Raw genomic sequence first — 27,610 nt, forward strand, 5'->3', positions numbered from 1 at the left:
GTACAGCAAAGTGATTCAGTTATACAGACACATATATCTATTTTTTTTAGATTCTTTTCCCTTATAAGTTATTAGAAAATATTGAGTATAGTTCTCTGTGCTATACAGTAGGTCCTTGTTGGTTATCTATTTTATATTTAGTAGTGTGTATGGGATAAATTAATGAGTCTTAAGTTCATGCAAATTACAGCTGCCTTTACAGTATAGGGTCCCCTAGAGAACATCTTGTGATTCCAGGGAAAAAAATTCTATCTCCGTCCAAGGCTTGATTCTGACTTATGCAGTATGAGTTCCTGGAAAGCCTGTGTTGGTTCCCAAATGAATCCATTTTCGTATTAAACTTGGCTACTGTGGTCTATATGTGCTCAATCACCCTGCACAGCTGCAATCTCAAACCAGCTGCAGCTCAGTGACAGCTGACAGAATTACTATGAGAGCCAGTGAGTGAGGTCGGGGGCTCTGCAGCCAGGAACCACGCCCCAATCATGCCACAGGTGGTCTAGTGAAGACACCGTTCTCCTTGCAGCTGGATACTAGACGCCACCACTCACCTTTAACTGGTACCTTTAAGTCTCTTCTTCTGGCTCCCCCCACAAGAACGAGGACATGAGAACAAGCTAAGAGCATTAGAGAACAGTGTACACGAATAAAGCAACCCTCTTTGGCAGTGTATCATACACCTCACTCTGTGACTAGCCAGAGCCCAGCTGTGAGTCTGGGAAGTGGTGTATTAGCTTCCCAGCAATGGCTGAGAAAGCCTTCATTCTCGCTCTTGTGGGCCTGTGGCTGAGCACACCTCATGGAAGATCACAGTTGGGTTGATTTTGCACTGACATTTCTGAAAGTAAGAATAACGCACACAACCTTTTTTTTCTTTTATTCTTTTTGCAGTTTTTTTTTTTTTTTTTTTGTAAACAGAAGAACGGGATTATTGGAAAGATGACAACGCAAGACTGAAGCAAATACCCCGCATGAAGATCTGGGTGCTTGTGCCAGGTGGAGCTTGGCGACGGAGCCGATACTCAGCTTGCTCGGCTCCCTCGTGAGATTTCGTTTGAAGAAGTTTGGCGCTGCTCAGTCGCCGTAGCTACACCCTTCGCGGAAGCGACCGGGAGCGTGGAGACCACAGTTTACTGAGTTGTCTCACTGGCTTACCGTTGATGGCCATGCCCAAGGCTCACTTTTACACCTTGATTCGAGTCTGCATTCGGAATGCCCGCGGACTTCCTTGTGCCCAGTAAGCAAAGAAGCTCGCCGTTGGCCTGGTGCTAGGATAGCGTCACGGGTACACGCGCCTTTGTAGGGAGCAGGGGGCGGGGTGACAGGGGCACCAACCCTCCGGGAGAAGAGGGCCCCGCCTCCAGGCCACGCACCCCCCTGGTTGGAGGCAGCGCGGGGGAGGGGCGAGGTCCTGGCTCAAAGCCTAGGAGTGACCTTTCTTATTACAAGGGCTTTCTTATCTTTCAGCGCCCTGGAGGCTAGCCTTTCGGGGTTTCGGTGAGCCCCAGAATTAAGGGGTACAACGTCAAAAGGCAGATGTGGACAAAGGGCTAAGAGTGCAAGGGGCTGGTGTAGGGGCGAGCTTTCAGTGACGGGACTGCGTTGGAGATTTAGGCTTGAGTTACAGAGAGACTTTTCTTGCTCTGCCTGAGAGTTGAAACCAAACTTTCAGAGTTGTAGAACCATAGCTGTCTGTTTGGCATCTCCAGCCATAGCTTCACTTCGCTTACTGTAGGCAGTTTGCCCAAAATTGAAATCGTGTTCCCTCCAAAAGCTGATCTTCTCCCACTATTCCTTATTTTGATGAATGGCCCACCATAACCTAGATTCTCAAGCCAGAAATATGGGGGTTATTTCTGTCGTTCTTCTCGTACATCCTATTAATCAAAAAGACCTATTGACTCCATTTCCAAAAATAGGTAACTGATAAGAACCTATGTATAGCATAGGGACCTCTACTCGATACTCTGTAATGCCCTATATGGGAAAAGACTCTAAAAAAGAGTGACTATATGTATATGTATAACTGATTCACTTTGCTGTACAGCAGAAACTACACAACATTGTAAATCAACTATATGCCAATAAAAGTTAATTTTAAAAAAAATCTCCAAATTACCCTCTCTTCAACATTTCCTCTGCATTACTTCTGGTCTCAATTTTTCCCAATAGGTTTCTATCTGTTACCCCTGCCCACGTACAATCAATTCTCAATTATGGGGCAGAGTGATCTTTCCATGATGTAAACATTTCTCTGGAGTAATCCTGCTTAAAATATTTTAAGCACAAAATTCAAACACCTAAATGTGCTCTGACTCTGCTTGCTTTCGTGCCCAACCCTGTCTCCAATCTAGCTAGTACTTCTGTTGCCTGAAGAGTATTCAGTATAGTTCCCTGTGCTATACAGTAGAACCTTGTTGTTTATCCATTTTATATATAATAGTTTACATCTACTAACCCCAAACTCCCAATCCATCCCTCCCCACCCTCCTCCCTCTTTGCAACCACAAGTCTGCTCTATGTCTGTGGGTCTGTTTCTGTTTTGTTGATAGGTTCATTTGTGTCATATTTTAGATTCCACATATAAGTGATATCATATGGCATTTGTCTTTTTCTTTCTGACTTACTTCACCTAGTATGAGAATCTCTAAGTCCATCAACGTAGGAAGCAACAAAATTAAGAACCATTAAAAGATACTGCCTATGGGCAACTTGTGTGTCAACATACGTTAATGGGTGTTTTTTATGTGCATGTGCTTAGTTTGCTCTGCTCAACCTCTTTGTACTTACACTTTTTCTTATCAGTTCCAGAGGAAAGAGAAAAGCTGGAATAGAAATTCAAAACAATAAGAAAATCATACATGGGTTGCTTTGTCTGTTAGTGCATAGACTCTGGCTTGAGAAAAGGTTTTGAAATTAATTTTAGAAAAGATTATCAAAGAGAACTTTAATAATGCGCTTAATATTTGCAATGTCTACAGCACATAGCTCATTGTGTTTACTTTTTCTGATTTTGATCAGCCTGGTTTAATAAATGAAAACTATTAGGATACTGGTTCATTTATGTTAGTTCATTAGCTATAACTTAACATTTGCAAACATTTCTGTTAACCTCAGAAATTAGAATTTAAACTTGATGTGATGCAGTATTAATGTTTCTTAATTTTTGTTGAGAAGAGAAAAAGAACTGCTTATCTATAGACGATGTTGAAAGGTTTGTGATTTTCCTGTGTCATTTTATGTATTTTATTTTTGCTATTTCCTGATTATCTTTTTCAATGCTTCTCGTTTTATTTTGTTGTGAATCATTTCATGGGAGAAGGCATAGATTTTTACCAAAATTTGTTTCCAGGAACTTGACTTTTATCAATGAAACATTTTAAAAAAACTTTTATTTCAGTTGTTTTTGCTTTTTGTTTGTTTGCTTTGTTTAGTTTTTCGTTTGTTGGACAAACACTAAGTAATTTTATATGGACTAAAAAGTAACTTCAACAATGACTCTCTGTATAGTTTGACAACTTCTCTGATTTAAGGAGAAGAGCTATGATGGTGTGACTCTGGAATGTCACATATAAATGTGGGTAAGTTCAGACACAAGCATATTCCAGATACCTCCTCTCAGAGGATCATTACTTCTTCAACCTCCACTCCCCAGGAAGCTACTTAACGTGTTACAGGAGTGATGCTGGCCTCTTAAGTCCGATCGATTTTAGCTCAGATAGTGGCTCTGATGCCCATATTAGGGTAATTGCAGGAACATGTTTCTTTGTTATTGGAATATGGTATGTTAATAACTTATTTGGTTGGGTGGTGGGATATAAACAGAAAACCCCACATGGCTTCTACATACAGTTTCTTTTCTTTTGGAGAGATGGTATAGAGTAAATATTAACACTTCAAATGAGACAGATCTGTTTTACTTTTTACTAATTCCATTATTCCCTCAAATTGTTTCACTTCCCTGAACTTAAGTTTCTTACTTAAGATATGTGGGAAAGGTAAACACTGAATACTCTGGCTATAATATTGTTATTTCGGACACATCAGCTTTCCTAGGCAAATATCAATTGCGTTCAACAAATAGACGATAGTATTTGTTAGGCAGGTTTTACAGCAATACTGAGAAGTAACAAATCTAACATTTGTTTTAATTTTTTTAATGTTTTTTTATTGTGGTAAAGTCACGTAGTATAAAACATACTATTTTAACCCTATTTAACCATACAGTTCAGTGGCACTAAGTACATTCACATTGTTGTGCAGCTCTCACCGTCATCCATCTCCTGAATTTTTCACCTGCCTAAACTGAAACTCTGTCCCCATTAAACACTAACTCCCCATTCCCCCTCCCCCACCCCCCCCACCTCCCGGCCCCTGGTATCTACCAATGTACTTTCTGACTCTATGAAGTTGACTATTCTAGGTACCTTGTGTAAGTGGAATCAAACAGTATTTGTCTGCACCTAATGTATATTGGAATGCATTTTTAAGGTTAACTTAATATATGTCCTGCAAACAGATTGTACCTTCTTTCCGCCCCCACCCCCCTGTGCTATACAGTAGGCCCTCACCAGCCATCTACTTCATACATAGTAGTGTACATATGTCAATCCCAATCTCCCAATCCATCCCACTCCCCTCTCCCCACTTGGTGTCCATACGTTTGTTCTCTACATCTGTGTCTCTATTTCTGCTTTGCAAATAGGTTCATCTGTCCCATTTTTCTATATTCCACATATATATGTTAACATATGATATTTGTTTTTTTCTTTCCGACTTACCCCACTCTGCATGACAGTCTCTAGGTCCATCCACATCTCTGCAAATGGCACAGTTTTGTTCCTTTTTATGGCTGAGTAATATTCCATTGTCTATATTTACCACATCTTCTTTATCCATTCCTCTGTTGATGGACATTTAGGTTGCTTCCATGTCCTGGCTATTGTAAATAGTGCTGCAATGAACATTGGGGTGCATGTATCTTTTGGAATTATGGTTTTCTTTGGGTATATGCCCAGGAGAGGAATTGCTGGTTCATATGGTAATTCTATTTTTAGTTTTTTAAGGCACCTCCATACTGTTCTCCATAGTGGCTGTATCAATTTACATTCCCACCAACAGTGTAGGAGGGTTCCCTTTTCTCCACACCCTCTCCAGCATTAATTGTTTGTAGATTTTTTTTTTTTTTTTTAATTTATTTTATTTATTTATTTATTTGGCTGTGTTGGGTCTTCGTTTCTGTGCGAGGGCTTTCTCTAGTTGCGGCGAGCGGGGGCCACTCTTCATCGCGGTGCGCGGGCCTCTCACTGTCGCGGCCTCTCTTGTTGCGGAGCACAGGCTTCAGACGCGCAGGCTCAGTAGTTGTGGCTCACGGGCCCAGTTGCTCCGCGGCATGTGGGATCTTCCCAGACCAGGGCTCGAACCCGTGTCCCCTGCATTGGCAGGCAGATTCTCAACCACTGCGCCACCAAGGAAGGCCCGTTTGTAGATTTTTTGATGATGGCCATTCTGACTGGTGTGAGGTGATACATCATTTTGGTTTTGATTTGCATTTCTCTAATAATTAGTGATGTTGAGCATCTTTTCATGTGTTTGTTGGCCATCTGTATGTCTTCTTTGGAGAAATGTCTATTTCAGCCTTCTGCCCATTTTTTGATTGGGTTGTTTGTTGTTTTGATTTTGAGCTGCGTGAGCTGTTTGTGTATTTTGGAGATTAATCCCTTGTCAGTTGCTTTGTTTACAAATATTTTCTGCCATTCTGAGGGTTGTCTTTTTGTCTTGTTTATGGTTTTCTTTGCTGTGCAAAAGCTTTTAAGTTTAATTAGGTCCCATTTCTTTATTTTTATTTTCATTACTGTAGGAGGTGGGTCAGAAAACATCTTCTGTGATTTATGTCAGAGTGTTCTGCCTATGTTTTCCTGTAAGTGTTTTATAGTGTCCGGCCTTACATTTAGGTCTTTAATCCATTTTGAGTTTTTTTGTGTGTATGGTGTTAGGGAGTGTTGTAATTTCATTCTTTTACATGTAGCTGTCCAGTTTTCCCAGCACCACTTGTTGAAGAGATTGTCTTTTCTCCATTGTATATTCTTGCCTCCTTTTTCATAGATAAGGTGACCATAAGTGCGTGGGTTTATCTCTGGGCTTTCTATCCTGTTCCACTGATGTATATTTCTGTTTTTGTGCCAGTACCATACTGTCTTGATTACTGTAGCTTTATAGTATAGTCTGAAGTCAGGGAGCCTGATTCCTCCAGCTCCGTTTCTTCTTTTTCAAGATTGCTTTGGCTATTTGGGGACTTTTGTGTTTCCATACAAACTGTAAAATTTTCTGTTCTAATTCTGTGAAAAATGCCACTGATAATTTGATAGGGATTGCATTGAATCTGTAGATTGCTTTTAGTAGTATAGTTATTATCACAATATTGATTCTTCCAATCCAAGAACATGGTATATCTCTCCTTCTGTTTGTGTCATTTTTGATTTCTTTCATCAGTATCTTATAGTTTTCTGAGTACAGGTCTTTTGCCTCCTTAGGTATTTATTCCTGGGTATTTTATTCTTTTTGTTGCAATGGTAAATGGGATTGTTTCCTTAATTTCTCTTTCTGATCTTTCATTGCTAGTGTATAGGAATTTCACATCAGGAAGTGTTTTAATATAGCCACTATGAAAAACAGTTTGGAGGTTCCTCAAGTAATTAAAAACAGAACTGCCATATGATCCAGCCATTCCATTTCTGGGTGTATATCCAAAGAGAACAAAATCATTATGTTGAAGAGACATCTGCAGTGTCATGGTCATTGCAGCATTATTTCATAGTCAAGACATGGAAACAACCTAAGTGTTGACAGCTAAATGGATAAACAAATTGTGATACACACACATACACATCAGAATATTATTCAGCCATGAATAATTGAACTTTGAATTCATGAGTATTTCATGAATAATTGAACTTCTTTCAATTGATATGTCTGTGAGTTTCATTTATATTGTTGTACGTGGATTTTGATTTTGATTCTCATTGTTACATACTACGATTATGGACATATACCACAGTTTATTTATCCATTCTAGTATTGATAGGCATTAATAGTGTAGTTGGCAGTTTTGGCCTATTATAAACAGTGATGTTATAAACATTCTAGTTCCTATACTTTTGTAATCCATCTATGTATTAGGTGTACACCTAAGAAGGAAGGAAGAAAATAGAGAACAAAATTATATAGTTCTAAAATTAAATGACTTTAAAATATAAATAATAGACGATAGACTCACACATGACCATCTAAGCAAATAATCTGAAATATTTTCCATTAGATATCACGCATGGCTCTACTGATGTTCAAAGAGAGAAAATTTAACCAAATAGACTTAAATGAAATTAAACACATCTTTGTCTGTCTTTGATGATTCAAAAGTACCCTGGAAGGACCTTACATATATAAATAAAAGTTGTTAACTTTGGACTGTCACAGTGGTGAAAGACTGTTTAGAATAGATCAGCTTAAGCAGATTGCATTATATAAACTGAAAAAATCCAACTCTGGGGAAATTTTTTAGAGTATTTAAAGTTTTGCCTTTTCATCTTTATTTTCATTTGAGAAAACTTTTTTTTCTGAAAACAATTGGCTCTGAAAAGTATCTTTTAATAAAGATTTTTAAAAACTGTTTTCTAAACCTCTAACCCATAAAAAAAGTCACTGAACTACAATATGCTGCATTAATTTCCATCTATTGTTCATTTAAAACACAGTGGATTTTCTTAAACTAAACATACTGTGTAACCAGCACTGAGATCCAGAAATAGGTCATTACTGTACTACAGTAGTATACGATCTGCAGTTGCTGAATCCATGGATGCAGAACTGTGTATAAGGAGGAACCACATAGAAGGAGGGCCAATTATAAGTTATACTCAGATCTTCAACTGTGTGGAGGGTTGTTCAACAACTCTCTCATTGTTCGAGGGTCAACTGTACATTGTGATTCAGCTTCTCCTTCTGCCAGATTCTGCCTTTCTCACATTCTTCCAGGTGAACTTCCTAAGAGCATTGTCCATTAACTTTCCCATTAAAAATCCCCATTTTCAGGAAACCCGATCTAAGATAGTACCAGCACAAATCCCAGAACATCCATATGGAGAACTATTAGGCTTGCTAAGGAATGAGGAAAACTATGTGCTGCCATTGCTGCAGGATTTGGCTAATATGTACCAATATAGCATGAGGAGACAAGAGTAGATGCACAGGATTGTATATGTTGAGGATGCTGAATGAAGGGGAACAGAACAAAAAAGAAAGTTGGGGATGGGGGAGTTTATCAATATGGGAGATAGTCCTGTGAAATAGAATTTAACACTCTGGCATCTACAGTGGGAGATCATGCTATTCTCTCCTAGGATAGCTATTAGAAACATGTAAAAAAAAATAGTGACACAAAATAAATTAGGTAGGAATGTCGGAGTTATCAGGGCTGATGATGGAAAAAGGATTCCAAGATTCAGAAAGAGACGTAGGTAGGATATATTACATAAAGCTGGATAAACAGCTGACAGTATTTCATGTGAAGGCCTAGAGGACATGCCAGGTGACAGTACTAAGCAAGTAACTGGTGAAAGGGGAACAAAAATTGTTTAGGAGCTCAGGGATGGCTGTTCTCTCTAGGCTATGAATGACAGTAAAAGATGCTGTTTTAGGACTGGGAATCCTGATAACAATTAATTTGATTGCATCTCAAAATAACAAAGAGGAGATGGTAGTGCTTAGCAATCAAAAGCAAGGTAAGTGCAATGATCACAACGAGCAACAAGATCTGTGTGGCAGATGAGGAAGCTTGACTCACAGTGAGATATAGAAATGGTTAACAAGATATGTTAGTCCTTACAGAAATCTGAATATGCAGCAAGCAAGCATTTTGCATAATATGTACAATCAAAATAAATAAAAATAAATGATAAGGAGGCAGAGGGAAGCTGCCCATTAAAAAGCTGCCCACAATTTTTTCCCCCTAGATTCCAGATGTGATCTGATTCTCAGACCATGAACCCATTGACTGGAAGAGAGGCCTATGATGAAAGATCATTTTTCACTGTGACAAATGTATAACAGTAATTCCCCTGTACTTTACCTAGGTGACCCCTGAACTTTAATTCAGGTGCCTCAGCACTGGGAAAAGGGAAATGTCCAGATCATTCAAGCGTTGATGTAAACATGAACATAGTGAGGAAGAAATTCCATATATTAAAAGGAACAAAATAGAATGTCTAGAACCCAAAATACGTTATGTGCAGATTAAACACCACAGAAAAAATATCAGTGAGCTTAAAGACATAACAATAGAAATTATCCATACAGATATATTTACCTTTGGTGAAATATGGGATGGTACTAAGAACTCTAACAATAGTGTTACTAGAGTTCCAGGAAGGAGGTTTACAGGAATTGAATAAATAATGGCTAATATTTTCCAAATTTGTTCAAAATTATAAGGCTGCATGTCCTAGAAGCTCAAAAAATTCTAATCAAGAAAAAGAAAAGCAAAGACACATAATTCAAATTTTATAAAATCATTGTTAAAGAGAAAATTTTAAAAGCAGTCAGAGAAAAGAGAGATTAAATGCAGGGGAATAACCATAAGAAAGTTGTTGACTTTTTATCGGAAACAATGCAAACCAGAATATTTTGGAACAACATCTTTAAAATGTTGAAAAAAGGTCTGTCAACCTAAAATTCTATATCCAGAAAAAATATTCTTCAGAAATGAAGCTAAAATAAAAATATGTTCAGGAAAAGAAAACCTTGGAGAACTCATCACCCAAAGATCTGCACAAGAAGAAAATTTATAGTAAATTTCTTCAGGCTGAAGAAAGAGTAAACCAGAGTTTTACTAAGAAATAAAAAATACTGTGAATAGTCACTATGTAGGTAAATTTTTTAAAAATTCCTTCATTTTTAAATTTCTTTAAAGTGTATTTTATTGTTTAAATTATAAAATAATATATTTGTGGGGTTTATGACATATGAAGATGTAGATTATTTGACAATAAAAGTATAAATAAGAGGAGGGCATAATAGAAATATACTGTTATACATTTCTTACATTAAAACTCAAGAGGCATAATATTACTTGAAGAAAGACTGTGATAAGATGCATATTGCAAACCCTAGAGCTCCTACTGCATAAACGTAAAAGTTATAGCTAGTAAGACCATGGTAAAGAAAAATTGAATATTGAAAATATTTAAATAGTCATAAAAAATGCAGGGACGGAGAGCAAAAAATATATGGGACACGTCCTCCTCAGCATCATGGCCACCCTCAGACCTCTCATGAAGCCAAAGATCAAAAAGAGAACCAACAAATCCATCCAGCACCAGTCAGACCGATATGTCATAATTAAGAACTGGCAGAAGCCCAGGGGCATGACAATAGGGTGTGCAGGAGATTCAGGGGCCAGATTTTGATGTCCAACTTTGGTTACTGGAACAACAAGAAAACAAAGCACTTGCTGACCAGTGACTTCTGAAAGTCTCTGTCCACAATGTCAAGGAGCTTGAAATGCTGCTGATCTGGAACATATATTACTGGGCTGTGATTTCTCACATCGTCTCCTCTAAGAACCACAGAGCCATTGTGGAAAGAGCAGCCTAGCCGGCTGTCAGTCACCAATCCCAATGCCAGGCTGCACAGCGAAGAAAATGAAGAGGCAGCTTGTGTGCACATTGTATTCGTGTTAATAAAACCATAAAACTCAAAAAAGTATACGTATGGGACAAATTGAAAACAAATAGCTGGATGGTACACTTAGAAACAACCATGTAAATCATTAGATTAATTATAAATGCTCTAAACTTTCTTAAAAAAAGCCAAAGAATATTACACTGGATTTAAGAGCTAAATCCAATTTTATATCATCTGGAGGAAGTGCATTTTAAATATGGAGTTACAGATAGTCCAACAGTAAGAGAATGGGAAAATATACAGAGAAGTCCTCACAACCAGGAATATTGACAAAGATGAGAAGGGGAATTTCATAAAAATAAAAGTGTCAATTCTGAATCCCTGTGAACCTAGTACCAGAGATTCATAAATCTATGAAGCAAAAACTGCAAAAAATCTGCAAACAAAATGAGACAAATCCACATTATAGTTGAAATTTCTGCAGAAAATTACTAAGGATATAAAAGATGTGAATAAAATATCAACCAGCAGGACATACCTGAAATTTATAGAATAATTCACTGAACAATGGAACATACAAAGTCTTTTTAAAGAGCACATTCAACAGGGGGAACAAAAAATAAAATTAATTAATGAATAACTGAAAAAAAAGAAACTGAACAGTTGTTTGGGACACCTTCCATCTGATTTCACATTAAATGGAGGCATATTGTGGAAATGAATCCTTAATGGTTATCCAGACTTTAAAAGTGCTCACATCAGTTATTAAAGCTAATAGGAACAATTTCAGTTTAAAAGCAGGACTTCCTGTCCACTTAATAGTACAGTAGTATTGACTACATTACTGGGAAATGCCCTATGTCTAATTTTCCATTCCTTAACTGGAGGAGAATATTGTCTCGAATGCAGATGCCTCAGATACCTTGTAATTTTATGTAACCAATTTCAATGGACTTTATGCCATTTTTAGCTTGTCACCTATGTGTGATTATCCCAGAAAACAATCTCTTTTCCCCCAAACTCACTATTTATGTACTTCTTATGTTTAAACTAATTACTGAACCTTAGTACTTCCCCATTGAAGAATGGGCTTATAAGTATACTGCCTCATGATTATATGATTTTTAGACTAGATGGTTTATTTGGTAGATTTCCTAGCATCATCTCCCTGGGCTCTAAGTTATTTAATACATTAATTTTGGGCAGTTCATCATGATGAACTGATGGTGTTAATTTTTTATTATAGCCTATTTAGTAGTTTTATCCTCTAAGATCACAAAGATTTTCTTTGATATTTTCTTAAACAAATTGTGGTATAGCCAAACCATAAAAAGAAACAAACTACTAGACACACAGCATTGACGAATCTCAAAAAATGTGCTGAGCTACCTAGGACACAAAAGAACACATACCATATGAACCCATGTATATACTATTACAGAAGAGGTAAACCTAATCTATAGTAATCTCTGGCCTAGGCAACAACTGATAACATATCAGTTGTTGCCTAGGCCAGAGGTGAGGGTGGGTAAAATGCAAATGGATACAAGGAAAATTTGGGGGGTGATGGAAATATTCTGTATCCTGATGGGGTTGATGATCATATGGGTGTATACATTTGACAAGCTCATCAAACTGCAAACTTAAAATAGGTGCTTTTTTATTGCATGTAAGTCACACTTCAATAAAGTTAATAAGGAAAACCAAACAGAAAACTATTGTGTAGGGAGAAGAATGGAAGCAGGGAGACTAGCTAAAGTGCTGTGAATAATCTGAGCAATGATGGTTGAAACAGTAGAAATGGAAAACAAGAAGATAAATTTAGGATATGTTTTGAAGGCAAATTTTACGTGATACGTGGATAATTTATATGTGTACATTTGGGAGTGGGGATTCTGATGGACAGTGAGAAATAAGGAAAAATCCCTGAAAGTTTGGCTTAAAAAATTGGATAGTGTTATTTATTCAGAACAGTTAATCTGAGAAAAGAGTTTGGTAATTGAGTTCTATGGAGAATCAAGAGTACTATTTTGGCTGTGTTAATTTTAAGATGCTTTTTAAAAAACCTGTGGACAAATATCCAGCAGGGTGTTGGGTATATGATTCTGGAGTTCTAGGGCATGTTTGAATCTTAAGGTACAGATGTGGAAGTGATAGCGGACAAGTTCTATTTAAAGCCATAGGCTTGAAAACATGTCACCTAGAGAGCCCAGGACATTTAGTGGTGGAGGAGGAGAAAAGGACCAGCGAAGGAGACTGTGATGAAGCAGCTAACAATGCAGGCACTCAGTTACAAGCACATGGGGTCCTAGACATTAAGAGATGAGAGAGTTTTGTGAAGAAAAGTGAGCAGTTATGTTGAAAGCAATGGAAAGGTCTGGTTAAGGAAAGAACGGTGACCACTGGATAAATTTGTGTGTGTGTGACCCTGACAAGATCTTTTTCTGGAATAGAAGGGGTGGAAACTTGATTGGACTGGATGTAGAAGATCATATTGACATGACTCTATATTTGTCAAGAAAACGTACAATGAATTGGGAAGGAATGGAAGAGTGGTGGGAAGATGATTCAGGTCAAAGTCATGGGAGGTTTTATTTGATTTGATTTGAAAAAAACCAGTATTAGTGCTTGTTTGTATGCTGATGGTAATATTCCATCAAGAACTGAGAATTGGTTGAAGCAGGAGAGGGGGTGTTTGAGGAAAGTCTTTGTGAAAACATGGGATGCAAACCCCAAGTGGAGGAATTCGTATTTAATACCATGCTTCATTTTGGGATACATAGCATTATGCTAAGAGAATGTATTGATGTCATTGTGCTCTATGCTTTAATACTCAATTTAGAACTAAAAAAGAAGACTTAGCAAAATAAGATTTGGTTCAAGTTAAGATTTGGTTAACATTCTGTGATTTCTTTTTTGGTTTGGAACACACAATTTTCCCAGTTTTGCCTATCCTTCAGGAATATCTTGCCTTCATTAGATAACTACTCTAAAGTTAAAATGAAAAGAGAGCATTTTCTAAAGGTTATACTATTTAAGGTTGTATTTATTGAAGGAAAAAAACTTCTAAACAGTTTTATCCTGTTGGAAAAAATAGTTTCACCTGAGCCACAAATGAGACTGGAAACAAAAGACAGAATCTGAGAATTTGTTTGCAGGGTCTTCTGTTCAAAAGAATACCGTCCTTGAAAAACCTGCAGCCATAGTAACAGCCATTCCCAGTCCTGTGATCTACAGAGCATAGAACCCTGTTAGGTGTCACAAAATTATACACCATTGCACGCCAGTCACTAGTGAAAGGTTGAATTTTTTTTTTCTTTTTTGGTTGCTTTGGGTCTTGGTTGCTGTGTGCAGGCTTTTTCTAGTTGTGGCAAGCGGGGGCTACTCTTTGTTGCAGTGCGCGGGCTTCTCATTGTGGTGGCTTCTCTTGTTGCGGAGCACAGGTTCTAAGTGCACAGCCCTCAGTAGTTGCAGCACATGGGCTCAGGAGTTGTGGCTCGTGGGCTCTAGAGAGCAGGCTCAGTAGTTATGGCGCATGGGCTTAGTTGCTCCGAGACATGGGGCATCTTCCCGGACCAGGGATTGAACCTGTGTCCCTTGCATTGGCAGGCGGACTCAACCACTGGGCCACCAGGGAAGTCCGAAATGTTGACTTTTTATTGTCAGTTCTTGAACAGCCACTAATAATCATTCGGAGCTAAAGACACTCTTCATCTAATGTGGTGAATGGAGCTAATGAAATACTTAAGGGCCAGAGCAAGAAGTGAGGAAAAAAGCTGTGACTTTAAAATCCCCAGAAACAAAGGATGTCTTACAAATGAGAAGAAAACTTGAGACTGTGAAAGCCTGAGGTCGGGTCTCAGGAAAAAAGAAAGTGAAAAAAGCAGATTATTTTCCCAAATACTGGCATTTAAGCTGCTAGTACTTCCACGGGGGTGACCACCAAGATCGTGAGAGGATCTCCTACTCTTGCTGGTAGATCTGCGGAGCTTGGGCTATCCCCTCACTCCTTCTCCTACCTCCTTCAAACATAGATAATAACACTAAAACAGGTGTATCAGCGAGGATCCTTTAGGTGCAAGTCACTGAATAAATGAAAAGTGGCTTCAACAGCGAGAATAATTCGCTACCTCGCATAACAGGAAGTCCCAAGGTCGGCGCTATCAGAGTTGGTTACCTCCTCAGCTCCATGATGTGAGGGCTCCTGGTCACTCTCTCTGGGAGTCTCTTGACTTTCCCCTTTTGGGCACAAAAAGAATACAAGTAGGTCCTAACATAGAGGCCTCACGTGGCAGTGTCAAAGGCAGGAACAAGCGAGTCCCTATTTTATTTCTCCTTTTTTAATTATGAGGAAAACAATCCCAGAGGCCTCTCACTAGACTTTCCTCTTTGTCTTGTTTTTCTAATACTTGACCATGTGTAACAAATCACTGATAAGGGAAATGAAATTATAATGGCTGGCATAGACTGATGAGCATCTACCCCTGGGGGTAGGGAAGCCCCTTAAAGATACACAAAAAACTAGTTCCTAAATAGAGCTGGCTTTCTGCCAGCAGAGCAGAAAGGATAACTGTGACCGCTGAGAAGAGAGGGCAATGCATGCGCAGTGATGAGCAGAGTGGCCGGTGCCCAAATGCATTTAGTAAATATTAGCTGCTATTGTTGTCCTATCAAGCCGCTCTTCTGGGAAACACAATAGAAGACCCCAGCCTCAGACCCCAGCCTCACACCCCAGACTACGTATTCTGACCTCCATCCAATCTGTCATCAAATAGTACAGTTAACCCCTTAGCTGTAGCTTTACTTTCTTTCCTTGACTGTAAATCCTTTTCCCTTGTCGTCCTGTTTGTCTCAAAAAGTGGTAGCTAATGAGTTGTCTGCCTCCAGCCTCATCGATTTTCAAAATTTTTGCATATTGTAGCCAAACTGATCTGTCCTTTTTAAACTTTTTTTTTTAATTAATTTATTTATTTTTATTTTTGACTGTGTTGGGTCTTCGTTTCTGTGCGAGGGCTTTCTCTAGTTGCGGCAAGTGGGGGCCACTCTTCATCGCGGTGCGCGGGCCTCTCACTATCGCAGCCTCACTTGTTGCGGAGCACAGGCTCCAGACGCGCAGGCTCAGTAACTGTGGCTCACGGGCCCAGTTGCTCCGCGGCATTTGAGATCTTCCCAGACCAGGGCTCGAACCCGTGTCCCCTGCAGTGGCAGGCAGACTCTCAACCACTGCGCCACCAGGGAAGCCCCAAACTGATCTTTCTAAAGGCAGAACTAATCATGTCACCATCTTCCTTAAGAGCTTATCACAGTTCCTCATTGCATTACATCTGAAGGTTGACCTCTTCAGGATCATGTCCATGTAGTTGTTCTTCAGTGCAGGTGGAGGGAGGCTCTCTGTCCTTCAGCTCTGCCGTATGGAACATGCAGTCCCCTTGGTGCAGGAGGAGAGAAACAGAAGACTCCCAAGTAGGGTCTCCATTGTCCACAAAGAGTGGGGTGCCCAGCCCATCTGTAAGGGGCTGAGAAGCACCATCTGGCATTCACCCGGAAGGGGAGGAGGACATACTTTTAGGGAACACTATTGTAATAGATCCAGAGATGTGCCTCCCGGATCCCCCTTCAAGGAAGGGCTTGCTGCCCAATTTCAGAGAACTTGTCTGTCTCAGTGGCTGAGAGCTGCCTTGTCTGAGGTCACGACTTTCCTGGGGTAGCGCACTTGTAACTGAGTGAGGCAGAGGGATAAAGACATGGCCGTTTTGGCCCATGCACATAACTCCGAGAGGCGCTGCTCACTCGAGGACTCCCTGCTGGGGTGGCCAGGGCTTCCTTGTGCTTGCTTCACAGTTGACTTCTTCCTCTTCTCTATCCTGTTTCACCATTTCTTTCATAGGTTTTGATCCTTTATGAACATCTTGTACCCCATACTCTACATGGTATCTGCTTCTGGAAATTACAACCTGCAACAACTAGTAATTTCTAGCAGAAAGTCCTTTAACCCTCAACTCTCTTTTCTGCCTCAATGATCATTATCTAAGTTGATAATTTTTCACTCCAGATTTATAGAAATACAGTTACCTGAATGCATCACCAAAATTTTGCAGATAAAATACAATTTATTAAGTAATTACATGCTGCCAAGTGCTTTTTAAAAAATAAGTTTATTTATTTTATTTATTTACTTTTGGTTGTGTTGGGTCTTCGTTGCTGCGCGCGGGCTTTCTCTAGTTGCGGAGAGCGGGGGCTACTGTTCATTGTGGTGTGCGGGCTTTTCATTGTGGTGGCTTCTCTTGTTGCAGAGCACGGGTTGTAGGTGCGTAGGCTTCTGTAGTTGTGGTGCATGGGCTCAGCAGTTGTGGCACGTGGGCTCTAGAGTGCAGGCTCAGTAGTTGTGGCACACAGGCTTAGTTGCTCCGTGGCATGTGGTATCTTCCCAGACCAGGTATCGAACCCATGTCCCCTGCACTGGCAGGCGGATTCTTAACCATTGTGCCACAAGGGCGGTCCCCAAGTACTCTTTTTTGTTTTGTTTTTCTTTTTTACTCTCTCATTCTCTCTAAGGCTCCCTATGAGTAGATAGATGCGTAGAAGAAAAGTCATCTGCCCAGACCCAATAGTTATTAAACCAGGGAGTTCAGACTCTGATCCTCCTTTGCCCTTTATAACTTTACAGCCTGTTTCCTTTATAACTAGTTTAAACCACCACTGCCTGGAGCACCCTTTCCCTCTTCCCTTTGAGGGGCTCACTGCTACTCACTCAGCTCAGCATCAGTAAATCCAAAAAACTTCCAAAGTTGTCCCCTATCCCTGCATGCACTGTCATGCTGTGTTGCGCCGATAGCTAGTACCCAAACATTTATCCCCATCTTGGTACTTATCAATACTGTATGATAGTCGTCGTTGCCTGTCTAGCATCTCTAATGGCTGACTAGTGCCTGGTGCATCCTTCTTTACCTACTTCTCAAAAGGATTTTTAGTGATTTAGTGTCAGCACATCGTAGGTATTGAAAAGTGTTTACTGAGTGAATTTAATAATGCTCTTTTTTTTCTCTAGCTTTGCACGAACTCTATCATCCTAGGAGATTCAGTTAAAAGAGGAAAAAATACTGCCATTCTAGAATGTATGCAACAAACATCTGTGAGTCTAAAGGAATTTGGCTCATTAATGTTTCTTTTCCAGTTCTGATAGTTGACTATGCTCGTGGCTGACTACACAGTGTGACGTAGCGCCGATAACTTGGGAAGGGCAGAGGTGTCTAGTGAATGGAGAACTCTTCCTAGACAGAACTATTTTCTGTTCATTTTTTTTCCCCACAAATCCACGTTCAACATCTATGACATGCAAGACCCCTTCAGGGATGACTATCTCAGTCAGTTTAGATAATCACATTCAAGATGTATGTGTGTAACAGGAATTATGATATGAGTATTCACATTCTGGTTCTCTTCCCTGCCCCCCAATACTATCCCCATTAATTTTATTTGCAATTAAGCAAGATGAGGGGAGAAATATTCTGAGCAAAATGTTTTATTGTCTGATAACAAATGAAAATTATGCAAGTGGAAAAAAACTGAACCACTCTACAAAAGAACCATGTTGGGAGACTATAATATCCTTCATGGAACAGTACTTTATTAAAAGCCAGAAAAAATCTTTTATCAATGGTTGCATCCAAAAATCTGCCATTAATCTATGACAGTGATGCCAAGGAGAGTATCATCTTCCAGGTAGAAAGTTCATTTACTTAACTGAATAAAAAGAGAGTATTTTATAGCATTTTTATTTCACTCCTCATTGCTATGTGCTTTAAATAAGACAATTGCCCTTATTTTTCATAGAAAAATAAAAAAACACATGTACATTGTCTATGCAATTTAAAATAAAAATATGTACATATTTTATTGACTTCATTTTAATTATTATTAAATAGACAAATATAAAGACATAACATGAGAACCCACTTTGTCTTGCACAATATTTAATAACTATGTCCTATAAATGGGTGTGACCAAGAGAGTTCCACGTTGTGACAAGGTGGGCAAGGTGAAGATTACAAATAACATTTAGTCAATTGTGGGCCTGCAGAAACCAGTGCTCAGGTGAATGTCAAAGTCAGGCCACGTTTCCCAGCTGTGACGACAGCCTTTCTACTCCAGTTTTGGACACTCTTCACATTTTTAAAAGTACACCCACCAGGTCCCCCTCGCTCCCTCCTGAATTTTCTCCTTCCCTTTTTTCTTTGTGTCTTTCTACCTTTCCTTCCATCTGGCTTTCCCTCCAATTCTCTCTCCTTTCTTCAAACGAGTAGCCAGCACCTGCTCTGAGTTCAGCCACATTCTGACCCGGAGGGATACAAAGATGAATAAGTCAGCCGATTATTGTTTCCAGGGGCTTTTATTTTTGCCTCTCTTCTCATTTTAGACTTAACATTTGCTTTCCCATCTATCACAACAGGGCTTCAAACTACTGAAGTTTCTGTAACTGTCTCCTTCCAAATCAAAAAGTTACTCCTTTCTTCTTCCATTGGATCACGTCAGAATATGTCCCACTTATGTGCAAGGGATGCTAATGGAATAAGGATGTCCCTCACAGACAAATTTTCATATTTTTAGCATCCTGGGTTGTGTTTATCCTTAAAGGATATATCTACCTGTAAGAATTGTGGGCTCTAGGTAAGACATATTTTTGAGGATGTAGGTCTTGAGAAAAGGATTTGTGAATGTTGTTCAGAGTTGAGCTCATGGAGAGAGAGGGTTTGGGAAGCAGTTAGTCCTCTGGTCCATTCCCAGCTTGGCCATTTACTAGTTATGTGAAGCTGAGACCCTCGGTTTTCTCATCAGAATTCAGTAATGGGAATTAAATCAGCTGCAATTTGTAAGGTGTTATAAATTAATGTCTGTGTTATAATTCTTAAGCTATTCCTACCCTAAACGTCTTCTCTTTATGTACGTGTGTAAAACCTCATTAATGAGGAGTTGGATCCTTAGAATATATTATTATTATTTCTAGTTGCTTCTCGTTTTTTGCCAGTGTGTATGGCTAAAAAGCAGTGTGATGTGGTTGAGTTGGCTGATTCTACCTCTGAAGACCTGATTGTGAGCCTTTATTCCCAAATTCACATTGCAGTGTCATTAAATTGATAGCTTGAAATAGGTCATCTTGGGAAAATTTATAGCGTGGAAATTAACAAACACTACAAAAAAAGGCTCTGTTTTCTTCTGGAGGGAGAAAAAAAATTGTTAACCCTTTACTAGCACACCACTGCCAAGAGTCCAGGCAGAGACAGAGAAAATCCTCTTTTTTCTTTTCCCAAATAACAGAATAGGACACTACAAGTCCCGAGTTCCCATTTCCCTATGACTGTGCTTCTGCTAGGAGGGGAACATATTTCCGAATTCTCTCCAAACTCAACTCTACCTTCTGATCAAGGTGGCCTTAATGTTCTCTCCTGCCTTTTGTTTCCGGAGCTGAGTTCAATTTCTCTCCGTGATTGCAGTAGTCTTGACCCCTAAGCAATACTCTTTTTTTTTTTTTTTTAAATTAATTTTTAGTTTTGGCTGCATTGGGTCTTCATTGCTGCACACGGGCTTTCTCTAGTTGTGGCGAGCGGGGGCTACTCTTCATTGCGGTGCGTGGGCTTCTCACTGTGGTGGCTTCTCTTGTTGCGGAGCACGGGCTCTAGGTGCTTGGGCTTCAGTAGTTGTGGCACGTGGGCTCACTAGTTGTGGCTCATACGCTCTAGAGCATAGGCTCAGTAATTGTGGCGCACAGGCTTAGTTGCTCCGCGGCACGTGGGATCTTCCCGGACCAGGGCTCGAACCTGTGTCCCCTGCATTGGCAGGTGGATTCTTAACCACTGCACCACCAGGCAAGTCCCTAAGCAATAGTCTTGAATGAAGTCTTCCTTGCCTATTTAACCCCATCAATGCAGTTTTTCTTTGACACTGTCCCAGTTTTTTGACACTGACAATTCCATTTTTTTTTTGCAATATCAATCTCTATTCACACCCCTCTTAAAGCATGTACAATATTTCATGCTCCTAACATGAAGTGCCTCTGAGCTGTCAAATTCTTTGACCATTTATTAGATAGTCTGGCTTATTTTGTCTCTATGATAAAAAAAAAAAAGGACAGGTTGTCTGATATTTACAGAGAATCCCAGGTAAATTTTATTGGCATCATTTGAAAAGTACTTAGTGGATTCTTTTTTAAATATAAAAACTATTTTCAAAGACCAGATTGGAAAATAGAAAGTTGTTCCCTTTTAGTTCCCCAAACTTCTATCTGGTTCTGCAGGGTATTTCACACAGCTGTGCTTTATGAGAGGCAATGAATTGTATTTATTCAGCAGCTTCTCTGGGGCAGTGAACTCTGAGCTCTTGCTCATAATTAGCATAAGTAAGCAACACATTCCTGGTTGTCAGGCTCTTTTGAGCCTCCAAGTCACCCTCAAGGGAGGCATAACACACACCAGCCTAGAGTGCTTCCACCTATTTCAGCTCTGTGCTTGCTGCCCTACCGATCACTTTCAAATGCAAATATCTCCTTTACTATTTGAGGATTCATGCCTGCTTCTCCCTTTCTCATTAAATTATCCCTCCACCCACCCCACACCAAGGTGGGTCTCTGTGGATTGCAGACCAGTTGCCAAGAACCTTAAGAAGAACTGAAAACCTTTCACTTTCTACCCTGTGTCCTCTCCTTTTTTATTTGCTGTGGTCTCTGTAGCTGAGAACTATTTCTGGAGCAGTGCAGGCTAACAGCCAAGCCTTAGTGTGCTTCTTTCTTCAGGTTTCACCTAAGTAGATCTCAATATCATGCTGGCCTCGGGAATAGAGGCTCCTTAGAATACTTTGCTGCCTTCCCACCTGCCTTTAATGGTAACTAGAAATAGATTTAATGATCTCCAGGTGCATCTATAACCATCCTCAAATAATCTGGTTTTCAATTATTCAGCTTACTGTGGCCAGAGAACAGGACTCACCTTTCTTAGGGAACTGTAAGTTCTACTTCCTATTTCCTCTCCATTTGGGCTCTTTACTGCCCTTCCTGTCCCCTGCCTGCCACCATCAAATCAGGAGAATCTTTGGCTGTCATGGTGTCATGGTAGGAAGTCTATCTCTAACTCTCTGTCTTCAAATCTATTCAGACTCAGGATTTTGCCTTTAGAATCCCAAATGGCTTCTTTTTGCTATAAAATTATTTTCTTTATGAATGTCTCACAGTTTAGGTGCGTGAATGGTGAAAAGGCCACGGTCTTACCAAAAAAAAAAAAAAAAAAAGACTAAAAGAGGAGAACTTCTGCTGATATTTCAAAATATTGTGCCACCACATAAATACCATGCTGACTGAAGAAGGCATTTTAGTGTAGATGCTGTCTTTTAGTATCTTTAAGCAGAAACCCACTTAAAAGATATAAAAGCCCAAGCTCTACTTTTTATGTTCCTTAACCTCAAATAAAAGGGAAGTTGATTTGGGCAGAGATTAAACATAACAAATACAAAACTCACTTTCCTACCCATAGATGAGTTCCATTTAAAATAAATATTTTTTATCAAATCATCCCATTGTACACTTGAAATATCTTAGTTTTATTTCTCAATTATACCTCAGTAATGCTAAAAACTAGAATAATTTTTTTTCAGGAGCACTTTTGTATTGGTGACTGTAAATTATGATTTAAATCTGGTACAGTCACTGGTAAGTGTTGCTTGAAATGCAGGCAGGGGATAAGCAAGCACTTCACAGAGTTTACAAAATGCAAGTAGGATACTACCACAAAGTCACAGTTGTCTTTCACAATGTGTATTAATATTTGCCTGCTGAAAATTCCATGCATTTTGCCTGTTAATGAAGACCTTTTAAGTTAAAATTCCCTTTCTGAACAGGAATACTGTCCCTATATACTATATATATACACACACACACACTAATATTACACTACTATTATTATACTATTATATATAATTATATATACTATTATATTTATGTGGTTTTATATACATAATATATTTACTATTAAACTAGTTATTTACTATTAAGCTATTTAGCTATCACAATTAAGCAAGTTTTCAAAGAGATTCTTTCCAAATGTGTGCTTCTTTCCACAATACCCATTATAAATATTTCAACAAGGAAAAGAATATGAAATGTTTGCAGACTTCTTGTCCACAACACATTTTTGTTCAGCAATAATGACTTCAAGGTGTTTCTATTCAAAAATAAAGCTTTGCAGGAAGTTGAAGAGGAAGCCCTTACTCCTTGCCCCTTCATTTCTTTGTGTCCTGAAATTTGTGACTCAGTGCAATGAAAATAATCAGAATGAAACCTTGCCCAGAGGGAAGTCCTCTCAAATGCTGGCGGGGTTCCACTGTCCTCCTCCAGCATCATCCCTCATTTTCTTTGGAATATTGTAAATTTTAAGACCTGCTAGTAGAATCTATATCAAATATGTTTTATTGGGAAAGAGATTTTGAGGTGGAATAAAAACATATTTTCTTAACCCTTTCATATTCTGATCGATTTACTTTAATCTGGATTAACTAAAATCCCTGAAGACCCTAAGAAATTACATGAGATTTCACCTCAGAGAACATTCTCCTATGTTAAACCACAGTGCAATTAGGAAGCCAGGAATGGAGTTTGAGCTCAGTACTCTTGAAGCTGAGAAAAGAAGTTTATTTGCCTTTACACAATTTTCATTCTTTTTGTGGCTTTTCTTAAGTCTCACTCAGGGCAAGATTCTCTATTGCTAATAAGCATTCCCAGTAATTTAGGGCACTGACCTCCTGTTTTCCCAAATAATATTTGTTGGTGCAAATAAAATCTGTTTTTCTCTTATGTTTTCCCCCCACATTTGCAGGGGCCTATATTGATGTATTTAATTTTGAAAAGTGTTATGGGATACCTTAAAAGAGAGTCAGTCCTTCTCATGCCGAGAAGTTAAACCTAAGATACATATTGTTGAGTTTTAAAGGTATGTTGGGTGGAGTTTGAATCAAAATATAGGCCATGTGGCACATTTGAAATGCACCTTATGCCCTTGGGAGTGCCCCAGAGAGAAGGGTAGTCATCTTCCAGAGCAGATGGAATGTTGTGATTAGAGACCCCAGTGACTGTTAATGGTAGGTGGCATGGCATATATATCATGACATTTGGATAGTAAAAACAGATGTTTCTAATAAAATTCTCAGATCAAAGCTCTAAAAGCAGACGCTCTAATTTGAATAACTTTGTAGCATGTTTCTGGGTGACCAGTAGCAGAAAGTCATTTTGCAATAGTTAACAGTTTTCCTGAGCTACAATCATCAGGCTCCCTACTGATTAATAAAAACGTGCCAAGTTCTTTGAGGTTAAGTTACTTGGGTAAGTTACTTAAGTTCCCTCAGCATGAATTTGTTTATTCGTTACATGTACACAGGACCTGGCTCTGTAAGCACACGGTAATCACCTGATTTTCAACAAATGAGTGCACACCTACCTTATTAATAGGTAGGTATTTAAAAGATTAAATGAGATAAAATAATATCATGTAAGCAAAAGTTTCATCACGCACTTAGCATCCGTTAAACACTAACCACTTGAGCGTCTTTATCCCTTTTTCACAAAGTGTCTTCACATCGAATACCTTATTTAGACCAGACAATTTCTAGTTTTTATTTAGGGTACATGTTACCTTCATTTTCAAACAAAAGACTGAGATTCAGAGAAACTAATTGGCTTTCCAATGTCCATGTGGCCAGTGCATATCTGAGCCTGGAGTAAATATTCAGATAGTCAAGGTTCTGTTTCAGGGCCTAACTTCCAGCCCTGCCACTACTATCCATCTGCTTCCACTTTGGGGTCTGGTTTTCTCCTCTATAAATTGAAGGAGTTGACGTTGTTGGGTGTGGCATCAACTAATATATGGCACGATCCACCACATAATCTCAGTATCCCACAGCAACATGCATTTACCTAGATCACAAATCCATAGGTCACCTGAGGGTCTCCTGTTCTAGGCTGGGTACATCCCTGGCTGGCTCAGCCCTGTAGGTCTCTAATCCTCCTCCTCAGCTAGCCCAGGCTTACTCTCCTGCTCTGACAGATGTGAAAGAGAGCAGGCACAATAGCACAAACAGTTTTCTGTTAACAGTCCATTAACCCAGGCAGATCATGTGGCAAACCCGAAAGCAAGGGGTAGGGAAGTATCTTCTGTCTCTTTCCTGGGAGAAGGTACTGCCAGGTGGTATGTGAAGGATGTGGATAAGGGCAGGGTAAAGAATTGAGGACATTAATGCCATGTATTTCAACTGCTAAGATTGCTTTTAGCTCCAGCACGTTGTGATTTTCTTCCAATTTACATTTGGTTGGCAGAGTCTCTTTTCCTTATTTCTTTTCTTAATGTTTTTCTTTTTTAAAAAAGTGTTATTTTTTAAAATGAATTCTTATTGGAGTATATTTGCTTTACAATGTTGTGTTAGTTTCTGCTGTACAGCAAAGTGAATCAGTTATGCGTATACATATATCCCCTGTTTTTAAGATTTCCTTCCTGTTTAGGTCACCACAGAGCACTGAGTAGAGTTCCCTAGTGCTATAGTGCTATACAGTAGGCTCTCATTAGTTATCTATTTTGTACACAGTAGTGTATATATGTCAGTCCTAATCTCCAGTTCATCCCACCCCCCCCAAACCCCTTGGTATCCATAAGTTTGTTCTCCACATCTCTGTCTCTATTTCTGCTTTGCAAATAAGTTCATCTGTTCCACTTTTCTAGAGTCTTCATATAAGAGATATTATATGATATTTTTCTCTTTCTGACTTACCCCACTCTGTATGACGGACTCTAGGTCTATCCACGTCTCTGCAAATGGCACTATTTCATTCCTTTTTATGGCTGAGTAATATTCCAATGTATATATGTACCACATCTTCTTTAACCCATTCCTCTGTTGATGGACATTTAGGTGGCTTCCATGACCTGGCTATTGTAAATAGTGCTGCAGTGAACATCGGGGTGCATGTGTCTTTTTGAATTATGGTTTTCCTTGGGTATATGCCCAGTAGTGGGATTGCTGGGTCATATGGTAATTCTGTTTTTAGTTTTTTGAGGAAACTCCATACTGTTCTCCATAGTGGCTGTACCAATTTACATTCCCACCAACAGTGCAAGAAGGTTCCCTTTTCTCCACATCCTCTCCAGCATTCATTGTTTATAGATTTTTTGACGATGGCCATTCTGACCAGTGTGAGGTGATACCCCATAACTTCTTCACACTCTTTTCAGATCAAAATCCCTATATTCTGCATCTAGGAAGGACTAATTATTTCCTTCTTTTCTGTTGAAACAAAAAAACCTGCATCTGTGTGAACCCTGAAAGCATATTCACGATGAAGAAAATATAGTGCTACAACCTCCTATGAGATTGTCCTTTAATATTGCCTTCTGGAACAATATGTTCAGGGAACAGCAAGATCAACATATAAAAAAAAACACAGAATGGCAAACTGACATGAGTTTTCTGCCCTTCAGTGAATTCCTGTTTGCCCTAGGCAACTTGAAAAACATTGACACTAATGATTAGAGAAATGCAAATTGTAATGTTTTTGTGTCTATGTCCATCATTGATATTGACCTATAATTTCCTTTTTTGGTGATATCTTTGTCTGGTTTTGGTATCAGGGTGATGGTGGCCTCGTAGAATGAGTTTGGGAGTGTTCCTCCCTCTGCAATTTTTTGGAAGAGTTTGCGAAAGATAGGAGTTAGCTCTTCTCTAAATGTTTGATAGAATTCACCTGTGAAGCCATCTGGTCCTGAACTTTTGTTTGTTGGAAGATTTTTAATTACAGTTTCAATGTCATTACTTGTGATTTGTCTGTTTATATTTTCTAATTCTTCCTGGTGCAGTCTTGGAAAGTTGTACCTTTCCAAGAATTTGTCCATTTCTTCCAGGTTGTCAATTTTATTGGCATAGAGTTGCTTGTGGTAGTCTCTTTTGATCCTTTGTATTTCTGTGGTGTCAGTTGTAATTTCTCCTTTTTCATTTCTAATTTTATTGATTTGAGTCCTCTCTCTTTTTTTCTTGATGAGTCTGGCTAAAGGTTTATCAATTTTGTTTATTTTCTCAAAGAACCAGCTCTTAGTTTTACTGACCTTATTTATTTATTGCTATTGTTTTCTTAATTTCTATTTAGTTTATTTCTGCTCTGATCTGTATGATTTCTTTCCTCCTACTAATTTTGGGGCTTTTTTTTTTGGTTCTTCTTTCTCTAGTTGCTTTAGGTGTAAGGTTAGATTGTTTATTTGAGATTTTTCTAGTTTCTTGAGGTGAGATTGAATTGCTATAAACTTCCCTTTTAGAACTGCTTGTGCTGAGTCCCATAGGTTTTTGGTCATCGTGTTTTTGTTGTCATTTGTTTCTAGGTATTTTTTGATTTCCTCTTTGATTTCTTCAGGGATCTCTTGGTTATTTAGTAACATGCTGTTCAGCTATCATGTGTTTGTGTTTTTTACGGTTTTTTTCCTGTAATTGATTTCTAATCTCATAGCGTTGTGGTCAGAAAAGATGCTTGATACGATTTCAATTTTCTTAAATTTACTGAGCCTTGATTTGTGACCCAAGATGTGATCTGTCCTGGAGAATGTTCCCTGTGCACTTGAGAAGAAAGTGTATTCTGCCGCTTCTGGGTGGAATGTCCTATAAATATCAATTAAATCTATCTGGTCTATTGTGTCATTTAAAGCTTGTGTTTCCTTATTTATTTTCTGTCTGGATGATCTGTCCATTGGTGTAAGTGGCGTGTTAATGTCCCCCACTATTATTATTATTATTTTTAAAATATTTATTTATTTATTTTCGGCTGCATTGGGTCTTAGTTGTGGCATGCGGGATCTTTGTTGCGGTGCACGGGCTTCTCTCTAGTTGTGGTGCAGGGCTCCAGAGCATGTGGGCTCAG

At 38.9% G+C, this 27,610-nt stretch overlaps 1 protein-coding gene across 1 annotated transcript in view; it reads left to right on the forward strand.

The window, feature by feature from the left end:
- The first annotated feature begins 417 nt into the window (after positions 1 to 417).
- LOC130707178 (peroxisomal multifunctional enzyme type 2-like) overlaps positions 418 to 27,610 on the forward strand; it is an 80,638-nt gene continuing 53,445 nt past the window's right edge. Inside the window, exon 1 of the mRNA XM_057540387.1 lies at positions 418 to 1,237. Coding sequence (XP_057396370.1) covers positions 1,213 to 1,237 — 25 coding nt within the window. The 5' untranslated portion in view covers positions 418 to 1,212. The remainder of the gene's footprint in view (positions 1,238 to 27,610) is intronic.

This window comes from Balaenoptera acutorostrata, chromosome 2 (assembly GCF_949987535.1).
Source record: "Balaenoptera acutorostrata chromosome 2, mBalAcu1.1, whole genome shotgun sequence".
NCBI lineage: Eukaryota > Metazoa > Chordata > Mammalia > Artiodactyla > Balaenopteridae > Balaenoptera > Balaenoptera acutorostrata.